Source organism: Canis lupus, chromosome 7 (assembly GCF_048164855.1).
Source record: "Canis lupus baileyi chromosome 7, mCanLup2.hap1, whole genome shotgun sequence".
NCBI classification, from domain to species: Eukaryota; Metazoa; Chordata; class Mammalia; order Carnivora; family Canidae; genus Canis; species Canis lupus.
Window position 1 is genome coordinate 43,949,525 of NC_132844.1, and position 24,182 is coordinate 43,973,706.

At 36.7% G+C, this 24,182-nt stretch overlaps 2 protein-coding genes across 2 annotated transcripts in view; both read left to right on the forward strand.

The window, feature by feature from the left end:
- EYS (eyes shut homolog) overlaps positions 1 to 24,182 on the forward strand; it is a 1,513,100-nt gene that overhangs the window by 89,976 nt on the left and 1,398,942 nt on the right. Inside the window, exon 5 of the mRNA XM_072832461.1 lies at positions 23,694 to 23,808. Within this exon, the coding sequence (XP_072688562.1) occupies positions 23,694 to 23,808 (115 nt within the window). The remainder of the gene's footprint in view (positions 1 to 23,693; positions 23,809 to 24,182) is intronic.
- On the forward strand, positions 15,466 to 17,522 carry LOC140636293 (protein SDA1 homolog). The gene is given in 2 exon segments (XM_072831582.1): positions 15,466 to 16,030; positions 16,033 to 17,522. Coding segments are annotated over 2 exon segments (2,055 nt in total).

Consider the following 24,182-nt stretch of genomic DNA (forward strand, 5'->3'; position numbering starts at 1 on the left):
GGGTAGGCTGGAAAAAGAAATGAGGCTGTGAGTGGAATATGAAATACTTGAAATTAATATTAAGGAATTTAAAGTTATGGAAGGAACAGAATTATGCATGGTGATAGTGTATGGAATACTAGAGTGGAAATAGGTTGTAAAGTCAGGATGAAGCCTGAGATCTTTGAGTTGAGACAGTATCTTCCTCCAAAAAGCTAGGATTTTATTTATTTTTTAAAATATTTTTTAAAATTTTTATTTATTTATGATAGTCACAGAGAGAGAGAGAGAGGCAGAGACATAGGCAGAGGGAGAAGCAGGCTCCATGCACCGGGAGCCCGACGTGGGATTCGATCCCAGGTCTCCAGGATTGCACCCTGGGCCAAAGGCAGGCACCAAACCACTGCGCCACCCAGGGATCCCCAAAAGCTAGGATTTTAAATGGATCAACTCTGCAAATATTGAAATAAGTCCCAAGTAAGACTGGGCAATGTTACAAAAAGATATAAAAAAACAGGTATTAAAAATTAAAGGAGGGGATCCCTGGGTGGCTCAGTGGTTTATTGCCTGCCGTTGGCCCAGGGTGTGATCCTGGAGTCCTGGGAATGAGTCCCACATCAGGCTCCCTGCATGGAGCCTGCTTCTCCCTCTCCCTTTGCCTCTGTCTCTCTCTCTCTATCTATCTCATGAATAAATAAATAAATAATATTTTTTAAAAAGAGTAAAAGTATATTTAAAAAATAAAAATTTAAAAAAATTTAAAAATAATAAAAAAATAAAAATTAAAGGATTAGAGGGAAAGCCCAGGAGGGTCAGCTTTGAAAATAACATGAAATATGGATAGCATGGCTTTATGGCATCATCCTCAAATAACAGATTTTTGAGAATGATGGGACAGTTATCTTTTTGAAGACACAATGAGGAAAAAGGACATGTACCTGACATCCAGCCCCTGAAATATGAGGGGTGAGGGAGAAAGAGTGGCCACCAATGAAAAGATTTGGGTCAAAATGAAAAATGTGTACAGAAATGACTGGGAGGAAAGATCCAAATGGTGAGGAGGCTCTGGGTTCTTGAGGTGTTTGCAATAAATGTTGATAAGGGGTTAACATTTATGGCCTCAAACATAGATCATGGCGGGCTGACTGTGAGTTTTGGCATTAATTTAGAGGTGTGAAGTCTTGTCAGAGCTGGCAGAGCTCAGTGGACAGCCCTTGTAAGCTCTTCAAAAGCAGCGCTAAAGTGAACGTTTCTGTGGACTCTTTTCCATTTATATAAGTGGAAATGTCCAAAGCACTACAGACCACAGCTCTACTGAGGCTTTCAAGGATCCCTGATGGAAGGATCATTATCCCATCTGATGGAGGTGTAGAGATAGTGGTGAATGGAGTTGTGACTGGACATACAGGATTCTGAGTCTTTCTCTATACACTAGTTTTGGGGAGCATTTGTAATATAAGACGACATAAAGGCTTTGGAGACTATCATGAACCACACTCCTAATATTGCCATCATATATACGCACACCCACGTGTGAGTGCACGCACACACACACAAGTATAAAAAAACATTTTAGTTTAATATTTGCTGAATGCAATAACTCTAATATTTTTATATGTAAAGATAATCTGAACATTCAGAATGAAAGGAGGAAACCTTAATCAGAAAATAAATGTTAATAAAACCAGCTGGTATATTTCTCTTACAATAATTTTTTTCTAATCTGAAGCCAATTGTTTAATAAATATTTATCGAGAGTCATCTTTATAAAAAACACCCTAAAATAGATATTGGAAAATATATATACACTATATCTTTAAAAAATCAGAAGTTTTGTGATATGCATATTTTTTCTTTTTAAGTTTTATTTTCTCCACCCAAATTTAAGATATTTCATGGGATAATGATGCTCTATTTTACTCTCTCAGCTTATTATTATTATTATTATTTAGTTTCCCTCTTTTCTACTCACTGAGTTGCAATTACAGCCTGTGCACCCTGTTTAAGTGTCAATTCAATGTATTAACATACTTTTTTTCTCATGTCAGTTGCAGCATTTTCATTAGTTTGCGTGATGTCTCACCATGTTAGCCATGGGTAGAATTAGGGTTTTCAGTTTGTGTCACAAGTAAACCTAATTAAGCATGCAATGTGACATTGAAATAGAACATTGTATACACAGAAATGCATAGGTCAACATATTTCCTCTCAACATATAATAAAGTTATATTTTCACATTAATTCTGAAAGATGCATTTTAAAATAGCAATCACACATTTGAATCAGAATCTGTTAATTGATGGAGGGCTTCCATTTGGTCACTCAGTAATTGTCAACTAATATAAAACCTCAATTTCTTGGAGTTAATTATATCAAAAGCTAGCTGCACATTTTTCTTTGCTTGAAATCAATAGCCATATTTATACAGCTAACTTCCTCTTTTGAATAAATCATTCTGAATTTAGCATAGAAAAAAAAGTTTGTTAAAATTTATTGTTTTATCATTTCAGATGCTGGTTATAAATTATATTACAATGGAAAATATCTAGGACATTGTTGACATTTCCTCATCAAGAGTAACTTCTGCTACTTTTAATATATTTTATATTTCCAGAGAAGTTATAATTGACAGAAGTCATCCTCAAATCTGATTCCCTAAGTGCTTCATTTTGAGAATATATGTTCATATCAGAATGACCTTCATCCTATTAGTCCTGGACTTATTAATTTCCCAGTAAATGATAAACAATAAAACATTATGATAGAAGTTAGTGCAGATCTCTGCATAAAGGTTGACCCAACAATGTGTGATCTCTGAATTTTTCATAGCATACTTGATTGAATAAATCTTAGCCCCATAATGCTCTGCCCAATATCCAACATTTTTTAAGATTTTTATTATTTATTCATGAGAGAGGCAGAGAAATAGGCAGAGGGAGAAGTAGGCTCCCTGCAAGGAGAAAAATGTGGGACTCAATCCAAGGACCCTGGGATCATGCCCTGAGCCAAAGGTAGACACTCAACTGCTAAGCCACCCAGGCGTCCCACATCCAATACTTCTTAATATCCAATACTCTTTTGCTATGTCTTCTGGATCTCATTTTGTCAGCAGCAAATTCTCCGGTACCACCATCTCTTTTGTATACTTTCTTTTTCTAACTGAAACCTGAGGGACTATAGTCCCCTTAGGTGGATACTGTTCCTTCTTCCACAACCTGTGTACTGCTGGTAAGGAAATGTATAGAAAGCCTTGCCCTTTTTATCATAACCAGACCATTTGTCTTCCTCCTCCTGAAAAACCTATCTATTTTTAGCATAAGACATCATCTATACCCTTCTCTAACTCTATGTTCCTCCCTCCCAAGGCTCCTTTTCAAGTATCTCTTTTTTTTGTCTCAGTTCCTGTCCATCCCCAAATAAAAGCTTTTGCGTCTGGCTTGCTGTCCTTTTCTCTACCACTGCTGTGATCTTTCCTACTTTGATGTCCATCTTGTAAATACACCCACCTTGGTTACTTAAATCCTTTGATAATTATTTTGCAATGAGTTTTCCTCTTCATCCTGACCATTTTCCCCATGGTTATATGTTATAATTTATCCTGATCTGTAATTACACACTCTACAACACCTTGATTTAAGTTTCTACTCTCTGATCATCAATTCATGTATTTCAAGTTCACTCAGTCATGTAGTGATTTGGACCAGGATAGGAGACGACATGATAATACACTTATTATTTTTTTTACACTTATTATTATTTTTAAGATGGAATCAATTGAATATCCCCTTATACTGGAGTGAGCTAAAAGAGTTAAAAAGAAAAAGAGTAAATATAATAATAGCACTATAGTTTTTGGCCTGAGCAATTAGAAAACATAGAGTTACTATGTTTTATGTTTTACTTTAACTAGAGTTAAAGTAAGTTTGAGATGATTTGCTTCTTTCTAATCTCTTCCATGCAAGAGAGTATATTTGTTTTTACATGTGTTACTACCCTGACACTACCTACCATTCAATGGGTTTCCATAACTTTAAATAAAATATAAATTATTTAAAATGTTTATAAGGTTAGCCATAAAATGCTTCTGCCTATCTCTCTACCACGTTCCCCTTCCTTACTCAATTCCTGCCACTTTGTTCTTTGAGAAGTTTCTGGAATACCTGAAGCATCTCTTACTCCAAGCCTCTGTATTTGTTAGTCTCCTTTATAAAGGACATTTTCCATTTTTGCCCAGACATCTCAAAATTTATTTCCTGTCAATCTTGATAAGCATTCTGAAAATAGTTCTCGATTATTCTCTCCACTTTAACTTATAGTTATTATAAATTTTAATATTATAGATTATAAACTAGTATATCATGCTGATTTTTATTGGAAAATACAGCTCTTTTTGTCTAGTAACATCTTTTAAGGCTTAAAGAACTGTGATATATATGAATCATATGTGTTTTGAGATTTGGACAATGACTCAGTCGCTCAGTTTAAGCAAAAAAGATAAATTGATAAAATGAGTAGTGTATGAGTTAGACATCTGTCTATGCCCTAACAAGTCACAGTGAGCAAGCATGTAGTGGTATTGCAAAACTTCTTTTGTAAGAATAAATCTATCTACTTCAAAGAGGTTTTTCCAAGAAGTGGAATAGGTACATGACAGTGTTGAAATTGATACAAATAACTCCGCACCAAAATTTCCATCTATAGATTATGAAAACAAAGGGAAAAAAAGCGAACCACAATGCTTTTTTTGTGACAAAAATTACAACTCACTTATAATAGAATGGTACAGACCCAGGAAAAAAAATGTAGCAAAACTTCCTCCTACTCTTCAAACAAGTGATAGGAGTATTTCAAGATAACAAAGTCAGAGAAAACAATTTGGAGTTACTTTATAACTCTCCTTCCATTTCCTATAATAGTATAGAGTTTGAAAGAACCATTTCAGCATCTAGAAAACTTTAAGCAAGAATATGCTCCCAATCCAAGTGACACTGTTGACATACTATCTTTGAAGCTAACTCTTTAAGAAAATCAAATAATATTTAATTTAATTTTCAGTTTTCATTTTTGTTGTTTCATGGAGTGTTTACTTCATTGTTTTAATATGTTTCTTTAATAATTTCCTACCAATTATTTATGAGAGCATTGAAAGATTCATTTTTAATTTTATTAAGTTTATGTTTTTCTTGATATTTTGAAAAAATATTTTAAAAATTTGTATTTAAAATATGCTAATTATTTAGGTTCATCGATTTTCATTTTATTTTGTCAATTCTCCATGCTTTAAAAATAAATGTAGCAAATGCCAGTATTTCCACATTACATGAAGTAGTTGTCAAAATGCTGCTGCTATTATCTTTTTACTCAATACTGTGTTTCCAAAAGAGCCTAACATTTCTCATTAAAACTGGTAGCATGAAAAAAAAAACCAAAAAACTGGTAGCATGTATTCCATAGGTCATTGAACAAAGTTTGGGATATTCTGTCCAAGAAATAAAGTAAAGCTAATGGTCTAATAAATATTGGCTTAATTGACAAAATACAACCCAATAAAGGAGAGACATTTCAGAGAGTTATAGGAAATCATTTTGAGAGGAATAAGAAAAGAATATTAATCTGTATTTTATTTCCTCTTGGCTTTTCCACTGAAATATTTTATTTCCATTATCTGTCTTTTCTTTATCTTACATGTATTTAATCAGATCCTTTGTTCCTCTATATATTATCATCTCTCTTTACCACTAAAAATAACACCTTAAACATTTTCATCACAATTATTTACATCCCTCTTGCCCTCCATGTTACAAAAATATTTACTGTTTCCTACTACCTTAATATTTATTAACAAACAATAATTTCATACAAAAATATGAGTATACATTGGATATTCCAGGAACATGGTATATCTTTCCCCTCTCTTCATACTTAAAACAGCTGAGCTCTTTGACCAGACTGATAGTTAGACACCTTGAGCAGCTAAAATGAATTCAGTCTTAGCTTCCCTATCTCAACAGAAGCAATTTATACAGATTATCTTGCTTTGTGAGTTAGGAAGCATTTGTAAATAAGCAGAGGGACAACAGAACAATAACCAGAAAATAGCAGCTACTTCCTCAGTATAAACACTTTGACTATTTAAGGAACGTCAAAATTATATCAACCTACTTAGTGTTCTTATTCTCCTTTGCCATAGTCAACTAAGTTCTGAATTTAAGGACTAAAGGCTCTCAGTGGGAGTATGCTCAGTGATACCAGTGAAGAGAGAGGCCAGATCCATGACCCTAAGAAAAGGACTGATATCCTGACTCTCGAACTTTCTTGGCCCAATTTTTCCTTCCATTCACTGAAGGATACCACATTTAGGACACTGAGTTAGCAAGGGAAAATACTGGATGCAAGAGAGGCCAGAGGAGAGAAACATGAGTTAAAATAAAATGTTCACATCTTGAGGATATTAAAATCTCTGGAGGATAGAAAGGTCATATAGAATTAGATAACTGTAGCTAAAATAAGTGAAAAGAATCCAGAGTAGAGCACATAGATATACATACATACCAAGACTACAACTAAAAAACATACTATTCAATTAATAATGTATGTGGAAAATTGGAAAGAAAGTGATAATCCAAATTATGGAAATTTAGAATGCTTTATGAAAGAAGTAGTTTAAAGTAGAGAAAAGAATAAATAAAGGGGAATCTGCTTTTATCTTCATGTACATACATGACCTCACCCTAAATTTATCCTGGTTTTATGAAATATTAATTGCCCATGAAACTGTCTCTGATGCAAATTTTAGGAAAACAGTAATTATCTGTGCTTACTATACACTTTAACCTGCTTCACTTTTCTCTTGAAATATCATATATCTAAGTCTTTATGTCCTGTCCTTTACCACCAAAAGATGAACCTCATGAGGGGGGAAAAACAAAAACAAAATCTTACTCACTGAATGTGCACTGTGGCTAGAAAAATAACTATCTACAGTAGAAGCTCAAGGATTATTTATTGAAGAACTTAATGGATGAATTAGTTAATGAATCATGATGAATAAAGATGAGTAACTTGGAGAATAGATCAAGGAGACCTAACATGTGAATGATAGCAGCTCTAGAAAGAGTAAAAAGAACATACAGAGGAGAAGCAATAATTAATCAAGTTACATAATATATTTCTCTGAGCTGGAGCAAAGGTTGAGTCTGAGTTAAAAACACTCTCTATCCAAGCTAGATTGATGAGAAAAACACATAGTGAAATATCTATCAAGCTTTAAGGCAGGAAAAAACAATTTACCTACAAAGGAAAAGTAATCAGCATGGCATCGCATAGTTTATTATCAACACTAGTAGCTTCGGGACAGTGGTATAACATTTATAGCTTTAGAAAGCATCTATAGACTACCAAGAGAAAATATTGCCTCCCCCAAATCTTACACATGACTACTATATATTGAGAGGTGAGAGAAATATTTATATTTATGCAGACAATCAAAAAACCTATCATCCAGGTGATCTATCAGAAGAAGATTAACTGGAAAAATATTCTTTCTAAATATAAAATGGACTAGAATAGAAATTTTAAAAAGGGAATATGGATTAAAAATGAAGATTAAAATGTGTGCGTGTGTATATGTGAATGTATACACATTCGTGTACATATATTCAGATAGGTAAATCTAAATAGATAATGATGAAATATAAAATAGGTGCTAAAATAGGGCTCCTGAAGCAGATGGGACATCCAGTGGAGGAAATTGTATTTAAGGTCTAGAACTAAAAAAATTAAATTATGTGAGGAAGCCCCCAGGATTTGTTAGTGGAGAGGAAAGTAGACATCATGAAAAAGAAATATGGATTTCCACAGGGAAAATTATGTATCCAGATTGGTGAAACAATTAACTTTTGTTGCCCCCCACCCAAAAAAAGGTAAAGATTATGTGATTGGCTATACATCAAGGAAATAGGTTACCAGTAATGGAATGTAAATGTTTGGGAGAGCCTTCCTTTTTTAAATTTTTTAATTTTTTTTTTTATTTTTTGGCCGGGGGATTGCTTTCTGCACTGTGAAGAGAAGTGTAATAAATAGCAGTTTAAACCAGAAGAAATGGGCAGCCCAGGTGGCTCAGTGGTTTAGTGCTGCCTTCAGCCCAGGGCCTGATCCTGGAGAACCAGGATCAAGTCCCACGTCAGGCTCCCTGCATGGAGCCTGCTTCTCCCTCTGCCTGTGTCTGTGCCTCTCTCTCTCTCTCTCTCTCTGTGTGTGTGTGTGTGTCTCTCATGAATAAATAAATAAAAATCTTTAAAAAAATAAACCAGAAGAAAAGAAAAAATATAAGAATATATTAAATATGAGAATATATTAAGAGTATGAAGAGAAGTACCAAATAATAATTGACACTTTAGATTCCTTCCTGTTAATAAATGTCAGCAAGATTTCAAGTCTTATTCATTCTGCCTTCTGAATATCTCTTCTACTTTCTTATTCTCTATACTGTTGTAGTGTGCATCTCATTTCTCCTGTATTGCTCTATAGTCCTGTATTAGTTTCCAAACTAACGGTTTTCCACAAATTCAACTTCTATTCTCCTGCAAGACTAATTTCAACAGATCTAGGCATACTGCTACAAATTTCAATTTTTTACTTACTTTCATCATACTTCAGGATGAAATCCAGATAATTTATATGTTATATTCACTGAGGCTGCTGCAGTGGAGGCATATAGCTGTCTGATATGGAGTTAAGCAAAACTGGAGTTAAATATGAATATGCATTAAATGGCTTTAATTGCCTGATAAAGGCATTTAACTGCAGTCATGATGACTACTTGCACTCATTCATGTAAAGTAATATACGTTGAACTTGGAAATGTATGAGATGGAAAAAAGGAAGGGAGGAAGAGAGAGGCAAAAGAGGAAGGAAGGAAAAAGAAAAGAGAAAGGAAAACAGAAATATCTGTGAAACCCTCAAAGAATATTTCTCTCCGAAAAGGAGAATTTATCTCAAGGATGGAAATGAGTACCAGTGCCTGGTATTTTCCTGATTGTTCAGAGAGCTATATATAAACCAAAAGGACCAAAGTATACTTACCTGTGCTCTGAGAATCTTCTCGATGCATGGATCTCTAAAGAGGTAGAACGATTTGATAGCTACTTTATGGGAAAAGTTTGAGTAAGACAGGTTATAAGTGAAGTCAGCAAAGCCATGGGCAGTGGAAGGCTGATGAGCAGCCTTTACTGACAGTGGTATCGGTATGCCTGGTAGAAAGTTTGGCATGGTTAGGGCAGAATAGATGTGGAGGTATGAGCAGGAAAGTTGCCCCAGTGATCTGGGAAGAGTGGCAGCTGTTTCAGTAAAGCCAGCATGAAAGGTTAGTGTTGCAGTTCAGGCCCTGGAGAATTGGAGTTTGTGAAATGATCACAGCAAGAAGTAGAGGCTCGAGGAGCACCATGGATTCACACGATACCACATATACCAGCATATGGAAGACAATAGACAGAAAGAGCATTTTTTAAGGTAAGCAGATAAGAATTTACCTTGATTTCAGATCTGAAGGTTTCAAATCTGACACTTCCTTGTCTCTCTGAAGCAACTAAATCTGTTTGTTTTTTGCCTTTAGTGAATTATTTATGTTAATCATAGTCTTCAATATAATGACATATTACCATTGATTCAAACAAGGCCTCTTTCATCTTTTATGATTGGTTGATTATTTTCTTTCATTCCCGTTCCTTATTTCTAGTTTCCTGATTTTCATCTTAAGTCCTTGATGCTTCTGAATATTGGAAACTTATAAATTCATCCATTATCTCTTTCTCCTCTCATTTCTTGCTACTCTTATTTATTTGCTTTGAGTTCTCATCACGGAGAACTACTTGCAATTAGTTGCCTGAGAATAGAATGTTTCATGTCAGTTAAAGAGTAATAGGAAGAATAAAATCTATACTTTATGTATCGACTTTAACAAAAAGCTAAGCTGGCACTAAATCAGTTAAATAAATATATATTTTTAAGTATACAATGAGAATTTGATTCATTAACATGAAACTTTTAATAACCAAGGTTTCTTTTTTTGTATATTTTTTTATTGGAGTTCGATTTGCCAACATATAGCATACCACCCAGTGCTCATCCTGTTAAGTGCCCCACTCAGTGCCCATCACCCAGTCACCCCAACCCCCCATCCACCTCCCCTTCCACTACCCCTTTCATTTCCCAGAGTTAAGAGTCTCTCATGTTCTCTCACCCTCACTGATGTTTTCCACTCATTTTCTCTCCTTTCCCCTTTATTCCCTTTCACTATTTTTTTTTATATTCCCTGTATTAATGAAACAATATAATGTTTGTCCTTCTCCAATTGACTTACTTAACTCAGGATAGTACCCTCCAGGTCCATCCACATCAAAGCAAATGGTGGGTATTTGTCATTTCTAATGGCTAGGTAATATTCCATGCATACATAGACCACGTCTTCTCTATCCATTCATCTTTCGAAGGACACTGAGGTTCGTTTCACAGTTTGGCTATTGTGGACATTGCTGTTATAAACATTGGGGTGCAGGTGTCTCGGTCTTTCACTGCATCTGTATCTTTGGAATAAATCCCCAGCAGTGCAATTGCTGGGTCATAAGGTAGCTCTATTTTTAACTCTTTGCAGAACCTCCACACAGTTTTCCAGAGAGGCTGTACCAGTTCACATTCCCACCAACAGTGCAACAGTGGTCCCCTTTTCCAGATCCTCTCCAACATTTATTGCTTCCTGTCTTGTTAATTTTCCCCATTCTCACTGGTGTGAGGTGGTATCTCATTGTGGTTTTGATTTGTATTTCCCTGATGGCCCGTGATGCAGAGCATTTTCTCATGTGCTTGTTGGCCATGTCTATGTCTTCCTCTGTGAAATTTCTGTTCAAGTCTTTTGCCCATTTCATGATTGGATTGTTTGTTTCTTCGGTGTTGAGTTTAATAAGCTTTCATAGATATTGGATACTAGCGCTTTATCGATATGTCATTTGCAATATCTTCTCCCATTCTGTAGGTTGTCTTAGTTTTGTTGACTGTTTCGTTTGCTGTGCAGAAGCTTTTTATCCTGATTAAGTTCCAATAGTTCATTTTTGCTTTTGTTTCCCTTGCCTTCATAGCTGTATCTTGCAAGAAGTTGTTGTGGCCAAGTTCAAAAAGGGTGTTGCCAGTGTTCTCTTCTCAGATTTTGATGGATTCTTGTCTCACATTTAGATCTTTCATCCATTTTGAGTTTATCTTTGTGTATGGTGTAAGAGAATGGTCTAGTTTCATTCTTCTGCATGTGGCTGTCCAATTTTTCCCAGCACCATTTATTGAAGAGACTGTCTTTTTTCCAATGGATAGTCTTTCCTGCATTGTCAAATATCAGTTGACCATAGAGTTGAGGCCCATTTCTGAGTTCTCTATTCTCTTCCATTGATCTGTCTGTTTTTGTGCCAGTATCACACTGTCTTGATGATCACAGCTTTGTAATACAACTTGATATCCGGCATTGTGATGCCCCCGGCTCTGGTTTTCTTTTTCAATATACCCCTGGCTATTCAGGGTCTTTTCTGATTCCACACAAATCTTAAGATTATTTGTTCCAACTCTTTGAAGAAAGTCCAAGGTATTTTGATAGGGATTGCATTGAACGTGCTACATTGCCCTGGGTAGCATAGGCATTTTCACAATATTAGTTCTGCCAATCCATGAGCATGGAATATTTTTCCATCTCTTTGTGTCTTCCTCCATTTCTTTCAGAAGTGTTCTGTAGTTTTTAGGGTATACATCCTTTACCTGTTTGATTAGGTTTATTCCTAGGTATCTTATGTTTGGGTGAAATTGTAAATGGAATTGACTCCTTAATTTCTCATTCTTCAGTCTCATTGTTAGTGTATAGAAATGCCACTGATTTCTGGGCATTGATTTTGTATCCTGCCACATTTCTGAATTGCTGTATGAATTCTAGCAGTCTTGGAGTGGAGTCTTTGGGGTTTTCTCTGTGGAGTATCATGTCATTGGCAAAGAGGGAGAGTTTGACTTCTTCTTTGCCAATTTGAATGCCTCTTATTTCTTTTTGTTGTCTGATTGCTGAGGCTAGGACTTCTAGTACTATGTTGAATAGCAGTGGTGAGAGTGAACGTCCCTGTCATGTTCCTGATCTTAGGGGAAAGGCTCCCAGTGTTTCCCCATTGAGAATGATATTTGCTGTGGGTTTTTGTAGATGGCTTTTAAGATATTGAGGAATGTTCCCTTTATCCCTACACTCTGAAGAGTTTTGATCAGGAATGGATGCTGTATTTCGTCAAATTCTTTCTCTGCATCTATTGAGAGGATCATATGGTTCTTGTTTTTTCTCTTGTTGATATAATCTACTACATTGATTGTTTTATGAGTGTTGAACCAACCTTGCATCCCAGGGATAAATCCCACTTGGTCATGGTCAATAATCTTCTTAATGTACTATTGGATCCTATTGGCTAGTATCATGTTGAGAATTTTTGCATCTGTATTCAGCAGGGATATTGGTCTATAATCCTCCTTTTTGGTGGGGTCATTTTGTCTGGTTTTGGAATTAAGTTGATGCTGGCTTCATAAAATGAGTTTGGAAATATTCCCTCCCTTTCTATTCTTCAAAACAGCTTTAGTAGAATAGGTATTATTTCTTCTGTAAACATTTGATAGAATTCCCCTGGGAATTCTGGCCCTGGAGTTTTGTGTCTTGGGAGGTTTTTGATGACTGCTTCAATTTCCTCCCCAGTTATCGGCCTGTTCTGGTTTTCTATTTCTTCCTGTTCCAGTTTTGGTAATTTGTGGTTTTCCAGAAATGCATACATTTCTTCTATATTGCCTAATTTATTGGGGTATAGCTGCTTATAATACATTTTTAAAATTGTTTGTATTTCCTTGGTATTGGTTGTGATTTCTCCTCTTTAATTCATGATTTTATTAATTTGAGTCTTCTCTTTCCTTTTAATAAGGCTGGCTAATGGTTTATCTATCTTATTAATTCTTTCAGAAAACCAACTCCTGGTTTTGTTAATCTGTTCTACAGTTCTTCTGGTCTCTATTTCATTGAGTTCTGCTCGAATCTTTATTAACTCTTTTCTTCTGCTTGGTGTATGTTTTATTTGATGTTCTTTCTCCAGTTCCTTTAGGTGCAAGATTAGTTTGTGTATCTGAGTTTTTTCCAATTTTTTGAGGAAATCTTCAATTGTGATGTATTTCCCTCTCAGGACTGCTTTTGTTGTATCCCAAAGATTTTGAATGACTGTACCTTCATTTTCATTAGTTTCCATGAATCTTTTTAACTATTCTTTAATATCCTGGTTGACCCATTCATCTTTTAATAGGATGCTCTTTAACCTCCACGTGTTTGAGTTTCTTCCAAATTTCTTCTTGTGATCAAGTTCTAGTTTCAAAGCATTGTGGTCTGAAGATATGCAGAGAACAATCCCAATCTTCTGGTATCAGTTGAGACCTGTTTTGTGACCCAGTATGTGGTCTATTCTGGAGAAAGTTCCATGTGCACTTGAGATGAATATGTATTCAGTTTCGTTCAGATGCAAAGTTCTGTATATATCTATGAAATCCATCTGATCCAGTGTGTCATTTAAAGCTCTGGTTTCTTTGATGATGTTGTGCTTAGAATATCTGTCATTTGCAGAAAGTGCCATGTTGAAGTCTCCTACTATTAGTGTCTTATTATCTAAGTATGTCTTTACTTTGGTTATTAATTGATTAACACACTTGGTAGCTCCCACATTAGGGGCATAAATATTCATGATTGTTAGTTCTTCTAGTTGGATACATCCTATAAGTATGATATTGTGTCTCTCTTAATCTCTTACTATAGTCTTTGGGATAAACTTTAATTTATCTGATATGAGGATTGCTACCCCAGCTTTCTTTTGAGGACCATTTGACCTTTCATTTTGAAGACCATTTGACCTTCATTTGAGGATCATTTTTGAGGACCATTCAACCTTTCATTTTCATACTGGAGGTGTCCTTAGGTCTCAAATGAGTCTCCTATAGACAGCAAATAGATGAGTCTTGCTTTTTTTTTTTTTTTTTTTTTTTTTTTTTTTTTTTTTTTTTTTAATCCAGTCTGAAACCCTGCATCTTTTGATGGGAGCATTTAGCCTATTCATGCTCAGAGTTACTATTGAAAGATATGAATTTAGCGTCATCATAATACCTATTCAGTCCCTGTTTTGTGGATTATTTCTTTGGGCTTTGTTTTTTACAGGTCCCCCTTAATATTTCTCACAGCTGGTTTGGTGGTCACATATTCTTTCAGCTTCTGCCTATCTTGGAAGATTTTTAACTCTCCTTCTCTCCTGAATGAGAGCCTTGCTGGAAAGAGTATTCTTGGCTACATATTCTTCTCATTTAGTACCCTGAATATACCCTTCCAGCCCTTTCTGGCCTGCCATGTCTCTGTGGAGGGGTCTGCTGTTAATCTAATATCTCTCCCCATATAAGTTAGGGATCTCTTATCTCTTGCTGCTCTAAGAGATTTTCTCTTTTATCTCTCCCCATATAAGTTAGGGATCTCTTATCTCTTGCTGCTCTAAGGGATTTTCTCTTTTATCTTTGGAATTTGCAAGTTTCACTATTAAATGTCGAGGTGTTGAATGGTTTTTATTGATTTGGGGGCAGACCTCTCTATCTCCTGGATCTGAATGCCTGTTTCCCTCCCTAAATTAGGGAGGTTCTCAGCTATGATTTGTTCAAATATGCTTTCTGATCCTCTGTCCCTCTTGGCACTCTCTGGAACCCCAATTATATGTAGATTTTTCTTTCTGAGGCTATCGTTTATTCCCCTTCACATTTCCTCATAGTCTTTTAATTGTATTTCTCTTTTTTCCTCAGCTTCCTTCCTTGCCATGAACTTGTCTTCTATGTCACTCACTCTTTCTTCTACCTCAGTAACCCTCATCATTAGGACCTCCAGTTTGGATTGCATCTCATTTAATTGATTTTTAATTTTGCCCTGATTAGATCTAAATTCTGCAGTCATGAAGTCTCTTGAGTCCTTTATGCTTTTTTCTAGAGCCACTAGTAGCTTTATGATTGTGCTTCTTGGGAACCCTGGGTGGTGCAGCGGTTTAGCGCCTGCCTTTGGCCCAGGGCGTGATCCTGGAGACCCGGGATTGAATCCCACGTCGGGCTCCCGGTGCATGGAGCCTGCTTCTCCCTCTGCCTATGTCTTTGCCTCTCTCTCTCTCTGTGTGTGACTATCATAAATAAATAAAAATTTTTAAAAAATGATTGTGCTTCTGAATTGACTGTCTGACATTGAATTGTAATCCAAATTCTGTAACTCTGTGGCAGAGAGTACTGTTTCTGATTCTTTCTTTTGTGGTGAGTTCTTCTTTCTAGTCATTTTGCTCAGTGCAGAGTAGTTGTATGAGTGGGCTTCATCAAGAATATCAACCACAGGCTTCTTCAGACTGCTTCTTGTGGAGCCACTCAGCAACCAACATGTCTAATGGAAACAATAACATGCTCCCCAGCAACCTGCCACAGTTACAGAATCTGATCAAGCGGGATCCGCCAGTTTACATTGAGGAGTTTCTACAGCAGTATAATCACTACAAATCCAATGTGGAGATTTTCAAATTACAACCAAATAAACCTAGCAAAGAACTGGAAGAGCTAGTGATGTTTATGTCACAGATTGGTCACTGCTACCCAGAACATTTAAGTAACTTTCCTCAAGAGCTGAAAGATCTTCTCTCCTACAATCACACTGTCTTGGATCCAGATCTTCGAATGACATTTTGCAAAGCTTTGATCTTGCTGAGAAATAAGAATCTCATCAATCCATCAAGTTTGCTAGAACTCTTCTTTGAACTTCTGCATTGCCATGATAAACTTCTGCGAGAGACTTTATACACACATATTGTCACTGATATCAAGAATATAAATGCAAAACACAAGAACAATAAAGTGAATATTGTGTTGCAGAATTTCATGTACACCATGTTAAGAGACAGCAATGCAACTGTAGCCAAGATATCTTTGGATGTGGTGATTGAACTTTCTTCTGAAACATCTGGAATGATGCCAAAACTGTCAATGTGATCACTACTGCATGTTTCTCTAAGGTCACCAAGATATTAGTTGCTGCTTTGACATTTTTCCTTGGGAAAGATGAAGAGAAGAAAGAGGACAGCGACTCAGAATCAGAGGATGAAGGACCAACAGCAAGAGACCTGCTAGTGCAATATGCCATGGGGAAGAAAAGCTCCAAACACAAGAAAAGGTTGGAAAAGGCTATGAAAGTGCTCAAGAAACAAAAAAAGAAGAAGAAACCAGAGGTGTTTAACTTTTCAGCTATTCATTTGATTCATGATCCCCAAGATTTTGCAGAAAAATTACTAAAACAACTAGAGAGCTCTACAAAGAGGTTTGAGGTGAAAATGATGCTCATGAACCTCATCTCCAGATTGGTGGGAATTCATGAGCTTTTTCTCTTCAACTTCTATCCCTTTGTACAAAGATTTCTGCAACCTCACCAAAGAGAAGTAACAAAGATCCTTCTGTTTCCTGCCCAAGCATCTCATCACTTAGTACCCCCAGAGATAATTCAGTCAGTGCTCATGACTGTGGCCAACAATTCTGTCACCAACAAGAACTCTGGGGAGGTCATGACAGTAGGAATCAATGCTATAAAAGAGATAACAGCTCGATATCCTCTAGCCATTACTGAAGAACTTCTCCAAGACCTAGCTCAGTATAAAACACACAGAGATAAGAATGTGATGATGTCTGCTAGAACTTTGATTCAGCTCTTCCGAACACTGAATCCTAAGATGTTGCAAAACTAATTCCGGGGTAAGCCTACAGAGGCCTCCATAGAAGCAAGAGTGCAAGAATATGGAGAATTAGATGCTAAAGATTACATTCCAGAAGCATAAGTTCTAGAAGTTGGAAAAGAAGAGAATACTGAAAATGTTGAAGATGGGTGGGAAAGTACCAGTCTCAGTGAGGAGGCAGATGCTGATGGTGAGTGGGTTGATGTGCATCATTCTTCTGATGAAGAGTAGCAAGAAATATTCAAGAAGCTCAACAGGATGCCCATGGAGGAGCAGAAAGCTAAAGCTGCAGCCATTAGCACGAGCCAAGTTCTAACTTAAGAAGACTTCCAGAAAATCTGCATAGCCCAAATGAGGAAAGAACTCGACGCTACCCCAGGGAAAGCCCAAAAGAGAAAATACATTGAAATAGATAGTGATGAGGAGCCTAGGGGTGAGTTACTTTCTCTTCGGGACATTGAACGCCTTCATAAAAAGCCAAAATCTGACAAGGAGACAAGATTAGCAACAGCAGTGGCTGGAAAGACAGACCGAAAAGAATTTGTGAGGAAGAAAACCAAAATGAACCCATTTTCCAGTTCCACAAATAAAGGGAAGAAAAAACAGAAGAACTTTATGATGATGCGATATAGCCACAACGTTCGGTCAAAAGACAAGCGTTCCTTCCGAGAAAAGCAGCTGGCACTACCAGATGCACTTTTGAAAAAGAGAAAAAAATGAAGTAACCTCCAAGCAAGTCTTCCATTCCAAGAAGAATGCTAAATTTGTATCATTATTTTGAAAATTAATCAAGATGTTTACATTAAAAAGTCCTGAAGTACCATATTGTGAAAAACACAGTAAATTTGGTAGCAATTAAAAAAAAAAAAAAGAATATCAACCACAACTTAAGTAAATTTCGCCCTAGACGATTCCTCTGGTTCTATGTACTGTAAATCCATCGACCTCCCCTGGAGCTTTCCAGCGCTGCTGGTTCAAGAATTTGCTCTTCCCCTCTCCTTCTGGGGGAGGGGATGCTATGCTGACTCTCAGGTGTATGCACCTGGGGGAGATGCCCCGCCCTCCACCAGGTGCCGGGCTCAGTGGGAGCTGTTTACCCCGTGAGGCCTCTGCTCCCTGGCAGCCTGCCTCTTCCAGGCACAAGGTGACACAAGGAGGAACAACAACACTGGTGGCAGCCAGCTCTCCAGCTCTGGAGTCAGCTCCCACAGTAACTACTGCAGCTCCCAGTCCACACTGGCCTAGATGCTCCGGGGGCAGGGTGCACTGACCCGCACAGCTTGGGGGCACAATCAGGGGCAAAAGCATCCTCACTGTCCTGTGCCCTCCACACCTCCACCTGTCCCGGGGTGGAGCACAGGATCCTGGGCTGGGTCCCCCGGCGCCCTGTGATCTGGTGCTTGTGCTGCTGAAATCGCACTCCTGGGGCCGTGGCTCCTGATGGGCACAGCCCCCTCCTCCCAGAGCTCCCGCCTGACCCACGGGCTTCTCCCCAAGGCCCCGCCAGGTGCGCGCTCCAGCCCTTTACTGAGCTCGCCCCGGTGTGTGCGGTGTGTGGTGCGCTTTCCTCTGGGAGCGCTTCCTCTGTTAATGACCTCGGGAACCTGGAGGCCCCACTGCTCCTCCTGCAGTTCTGCCTGGTTCCCCTGCTAAGCGCCTTCTGTCCGGGAAGAATCTGGTGTGGATTTTTTAAAGTTCCCGCTTCTCCGGGGCTGGGTTCTCCTCTCTCAGAGGCTCTCGCAGCAGCCTTAGCCCGGCCTTCACGGGCCTCTCCCCAACTGGATTTTTTTTTTTTTTTTCCTTTCCTCCTTCCTACCTTGTTAGAAGCGAAAACCCTTCTCTCTGTAGCGTTCCAGCTTGTTCTCTCTTTAAATCTCAGGTCAAATTCGTAGGTTTTCAGCATGGTTTGAAAGTTATCTAGGGGGGATCCCTGGGTGGCGCAGCGGTTTAGCGCCTGCCTTTGGCCCAGGGCAGGATCCTGGAGACCCCGGATCGAGTCCCATGTCGGCTCCCGATGGATGGAGCCTGCTTCTCCCTCTGCCTATGTCTCTGCCTCTCTCTCTCTGTGACTATCATAAATAAATAAAAATTAAAAAAAAAAAAAAAGTTATCTAGGTAAGTTGGTGGGGCCGGTGAGTGGAGGACCCTACCTCTCCTCCATCTTGCCAGCCTTCTCTCCCAATGACCAAGGTTTATGAAGAAGAATGGACAATTTGGACAGGGATTGGTTTCTTTTTTATAAGGTCCTTGGATTATTGATAGTATGGGAACAGTGGCAATAGGCTAGAGTGATGGACTAGAATGATCTCTTCCATTAGCAGTTGTCTCCTTTCTGTAGGTACTTTGGAATATCATAGGGGAAATACGGATATAAATGTATATATTATGTCTGATTATTTTCTTCAGGATAAATTCCTAGAAATAGAATTTTGTGTCAACTGATACAACATGTTTATTTTCATTTTCAAATATGAGTTTGGTGGTAACTATTTTTTTTTTTTGTAAATTTTGAGACTTTTGTATCCAAATTCTGATTATTTTTGATAACTGATAGGTAACTAGTGTACATTTTCTTAGGCTTAAGACTTATATATCACGAGAATCAACTCTTTCATAGGAATTTGAATTATTCATCCATATAAATAAATAAGCCCAGCATCATTTAGTTAGTTCCACCAAATTTTTGTTCTATTTAGCTATTCTTATTTTCATTCGATTTTGGCAATCTATATTTTGACATAAACTTTTTAGCATATTTGTACTGAGGGTATGTAGTGTTCTTAGCTTCCATTTGTCCTCATATTCCCTTTTGCATTTTTATTTTTGTGTATTTGTGTTCCTTCTCTTGATTTCTTAATTACACATTCCAGAAAAAAATATCTATCTCATGATCTTTTTAAATAAATGACTCTGGCCTTAATTGTAGTACTTTTCTCTTGATGTGAAATGTAGTCAGTGTAATTTTGTACCAAGTCTTCATTTAAAATTATTGGGTACTGTATATGGCCTAAAAAAGCTTTTTAAGAAAAATCAGCCTATTGTAATGTCATACAGAATGTAGAAGTAGGACAGTATAGTTTATCACAGTTGAAATATGAATGAAGAAAAGGTGGAAAAACTAAATATAATAAAATTCACAGAATTTTTTAAATTGTCAAAGATTAGCTATCACGTTATGATAATCGCACAGACCGATTCATAAAATGCGTCTTTGTCCTTATCAAACTGTTCAAATATTCCGATTCACTGGGTTTTAAGTGTTCATTTTTTGTATTTTCTTTTTCTTCCACTTTTTGCTATATATTCTCAAATATGAACTGTATACAACTTTTGACTTTTTTAAGGGGGAGTGAGGTGATAATTCTGGCTTTGTTGTTTATATTGAACATATTTTATTTCTATCTCCTTTTATTTCAAAACACTTCTTTCTAAACTCATTTGGCTCCATTTTAATTTTTCTTAGTCACTAAATCATCTTATTTACATACTATTTCACAATATTATTTTCTATATTGTATTTCATAAAAAGTCTTATCTAACTTATTGAGCTGATCTGTTGACGCTACTTGAAATTTCTCTTATGTGTTTTCCCCTTACCTTTAGCATCTTTCATCTTTACTTGAACTTTTGTAATAGAATTTCTCAAAGTATCCGTATTATTCTAGAGTTTGTTTTTATGTATTTTTCTTTGTTTGTGCTTTTTCTGGTTTAAATTCTTAAGTGGAAAGAATGCAATTCAAGCCTTTGCTCTCCCTGGCTGCAGACTAAGTTGTTAGGGTATCATTTGGATGACATTCAGGATCTCCTCTTAAATTTCAAACCATAAGGAGGAGTGGAGGCATGGAGGGTTGATAGCCTGTAACTCAACAGGAAAATTTTCTCCTATGGGTTTCCTCTGGCTTTGGGTTAAATCTCCCTGGACCAAATATTATAGATGGTATTTTAGGGCTTCTTTCTTAGTATATTGTGAGAGTACTAACACTTTGGCACAATTTTTCATAATTAATAAGTTCTACTTAGCTTAGAAATATTTTTCTCAGAGTTACTACTTCCTAATCTTCATTTAGCAACTTGTTAATCTGATCTCATGAATGACTGAATATTAGTTCTTCATTTAAGCTCTAATCCTTCTCTTTGGAAACCATACTCCAGAATAATGTAAGTCCAAATACCACAGTTTGATTCATTCCCCCTAAAAGGAGAATTGAGACATGACAAGTATCACTCACCAAAATTTGAGGATATTTTGATGCTTTCTTATTCCTGCTACTCCTTACCCCTACTAGGGAAGTCTCTGTGATACCTTTCACAACAAAGTGCTACTTGGTGTCGTTTCTGGGTTTCTATATAGGTCCTCAAAATGAGAGAAGTAAAGTCAACATTTCCTAACAGGTTTTATTAATGGAGTAGCAAATACAATACATTTAAAGTTAAGACCATACTGGGAAGCCTGGGTGGCTCAGTGGTTGAGCATCTGCCTTTGGCTCAGGGTGTGAGTCCCACATCAAGTTCCCTGCATGGAGCCTGCTTCTCCCTCTGCCTGTGTCTCTGCCTCTCTTTCTCTCTCTCTCTCTCTCTCTGTCTCTCATGAATAAACAAAATCTTTTTAAAATATAATAAAAAATAAAGTTAAGACCATACTTAATTTTAATAATAGCCCTAAAACTAGTGATATAACCAAAGTAAATCTCTTAACTTCTCTGAGTTTATTCCTTCATGTAATACAATGGTAACAATATGTATCACACAGGTTTTATAATGGCTGAATGAGAAAATATGAAAATTGTGTGAAAGTAACCTAGTGGCTGGCACATAGTAGGTTCTAAAAAATAGATGTTATTCTTGACATAAATGAAGGAATGATTTAATTCTATAAAGTGAAAGTGCCAAGCTGCGCCTTGAAGAGCAGGAAAAGAGAATTACTAAAGCATTTTACTGATGCTATTTCAGTTAAACTGTGTCAATGTGGCCTTTGATTCCTTCTTTTATGAGATTATTGTTCTTGTAAGAAATTGGAAATAATTGTTTGGTACAATTCACTGTTATTAAATCAGCTTGTAACAACATAGTCTTAAGAAGTATTTTGAGGGCTCCTGGGTGGCTCAATTGGGTAAGTGCTTCACTCTTGGTTTTAGTTCATTTCATGATCTCAGGGTCATGAATCAAGCCCTTTCCTGAGCTCTGTGCTAGGTGTGGAGCCTGCTTTAAATAGGCTCACTTGCTCTCTCTCTCTCCCGCTCCCCACCCACATACACATGCTCCCTTGTTCTGTCTCTCTAAATATATTTTTTCTTAAACAGTATTATTTTGATCCTAAAATCTCTAGTATCTACTTACTTTAGAGAGATGCATTGTCATTGAATTTGGTGCTCCATTCACTTTTATTTATTTTTTAAAAAGATTTTATTTATTTATTCATGAGAGACACGCACACAGAGAGAGAGAGAGAGAGAGAGAACGAGAGAGAGAACGAGAGAGAGAGAGAAACAGGGACACAGGCAGAGGGAGAAGCAGGCTCCATGCAGCGAGCCGGATGTTGGACTCCATCCCCGGTCACCAGAATCACACCCCGGGCTGAAGGCGGTGCTAAACCACTGACCCACATGGGTGCCCTCTATTCACTTTTAATAGATAAATTACCAAATGTGATTGAAAGTACCAGAATATATCTCACAAATTAATGAGAGTGAAGGCAAAGGAATATAGTACCTCATATATTAGCATCTTACTGATTACAGCTAATGAACTACAATAAACTGTAATACAGATTTGTGTTGTGTCTCAACCTATCTCTATAGTGATGTTATCAGCCAGGAATGCCTGGGGCACTCACCAGAGCCCATATTACTTGTGGCAGCCTCCATATATGTTTATCCCACAGGAGCCAATGTTGTGGCCTCTGTGGTACTTCTGCTTGCAAGATGCACCTAGCATCAACTATCAGGTATCTTTGAAAAACAAAGTTTATTACTCATGATTCCTGGGGGGTACAGGGCATATCCACAGGCCAGAAGTCAAGTTGTGGTTAAAGAGAGAAAGTATGTGGACCTGGGGTTCTGCCTTTATTGGAGTCTTAGGGTTTCACAGACTCCATCTCTATTGGTGAATTTAGAATGAAAGAGTGGGAATTGGGGAGCAAGAAAGTGGCCAATTATTTAGTTACACAGGGATTTGTATAAAGAGGACTTCAGGGGTGGGGAAGGGCAGGCTTCTTATCTCAGCTAGCAATATGTTTATTTGAGATGGATATCTGAAATAGACACCTTGGCAATCTAAAGCTTAATGTCAGGCATTGCCATTACAATAAAAAAAGCTTATTCCTAGGCACTTACACTATAAGATTGCTTTATTTAGAAAAGAAAAAAAAAAGTAAAGATGACAATAAATAAAATACTATAATTAGCCTGTGACCATACCATTACTGTTCTGTATAACTCTTTATACTATGTCTCAGAATATATGTGTGTCATTAAATCCTTGAGCACATCATCAGTGTATAATGGCTTCACTAAACATTAGAAATCTCACTTTTCACCATTTCTTTCACATTTTAATAATTGTCTTACTTATTCCAATAGTTTTCTAAAACCTATATTTTATTGTTATATATTTAGTTAGGCCAAAGTTGATTTTACAGTTAAATTCTCAAAAGATAATATTAATACTATTAAATGAATGTAGTTTACTCGGATTCTCACTAAGTAGATCATTTTTTCTCCTTTGCTAAGAACACAAGTATGCATAGACAAAATTAATGATTAAAAATACCAGGTAATAATTTATGTTGTATGTAATGTAAACAAAGCATCATTATTTTTTTCAGACTGTTAATAGGCTTTTGTGAAAATATTTAAATTGTAACTTTTCTTATTTACACTGATGTATTTACAGTTGTTTGCCAGGATTTGCTGGAAAAAACTGTGAGAAAGTAATTGACCACTGTAGACTGCTCAGCATCAACTGTCTGAATGAAGAATGGTGTTTCAGTATAAGTGGAGGATTCAGAGTAAGTAATTTAATACATGGCAGAGTAATTTAGCACTTGAAAATACAATAGCTTCAGGCAGTCTGTATTTCAAATGCTTTTATTAATCTGAACTAGAGAATTATATCTTTATATGTATATTTAAACATGACTTATATAAAGGTAACTAACAAAGATTTTTTAACTTATAAGAATTATGTTGGGAGGGCATTAACTGGAGTTCTAGGCAGTGTGTTTATTATAAAATAAGTATATAGCTAATTGAGTCCGGGTGATATATCTCTGCATATATAAAACCATAGTTACTAATGCGTTAAGCTCTTAAACTAGATGGAGAATAAAATTAGTCTCTTAGAATATACAAATATGCCTTTTTTGGTGGATAGTATTTGAAA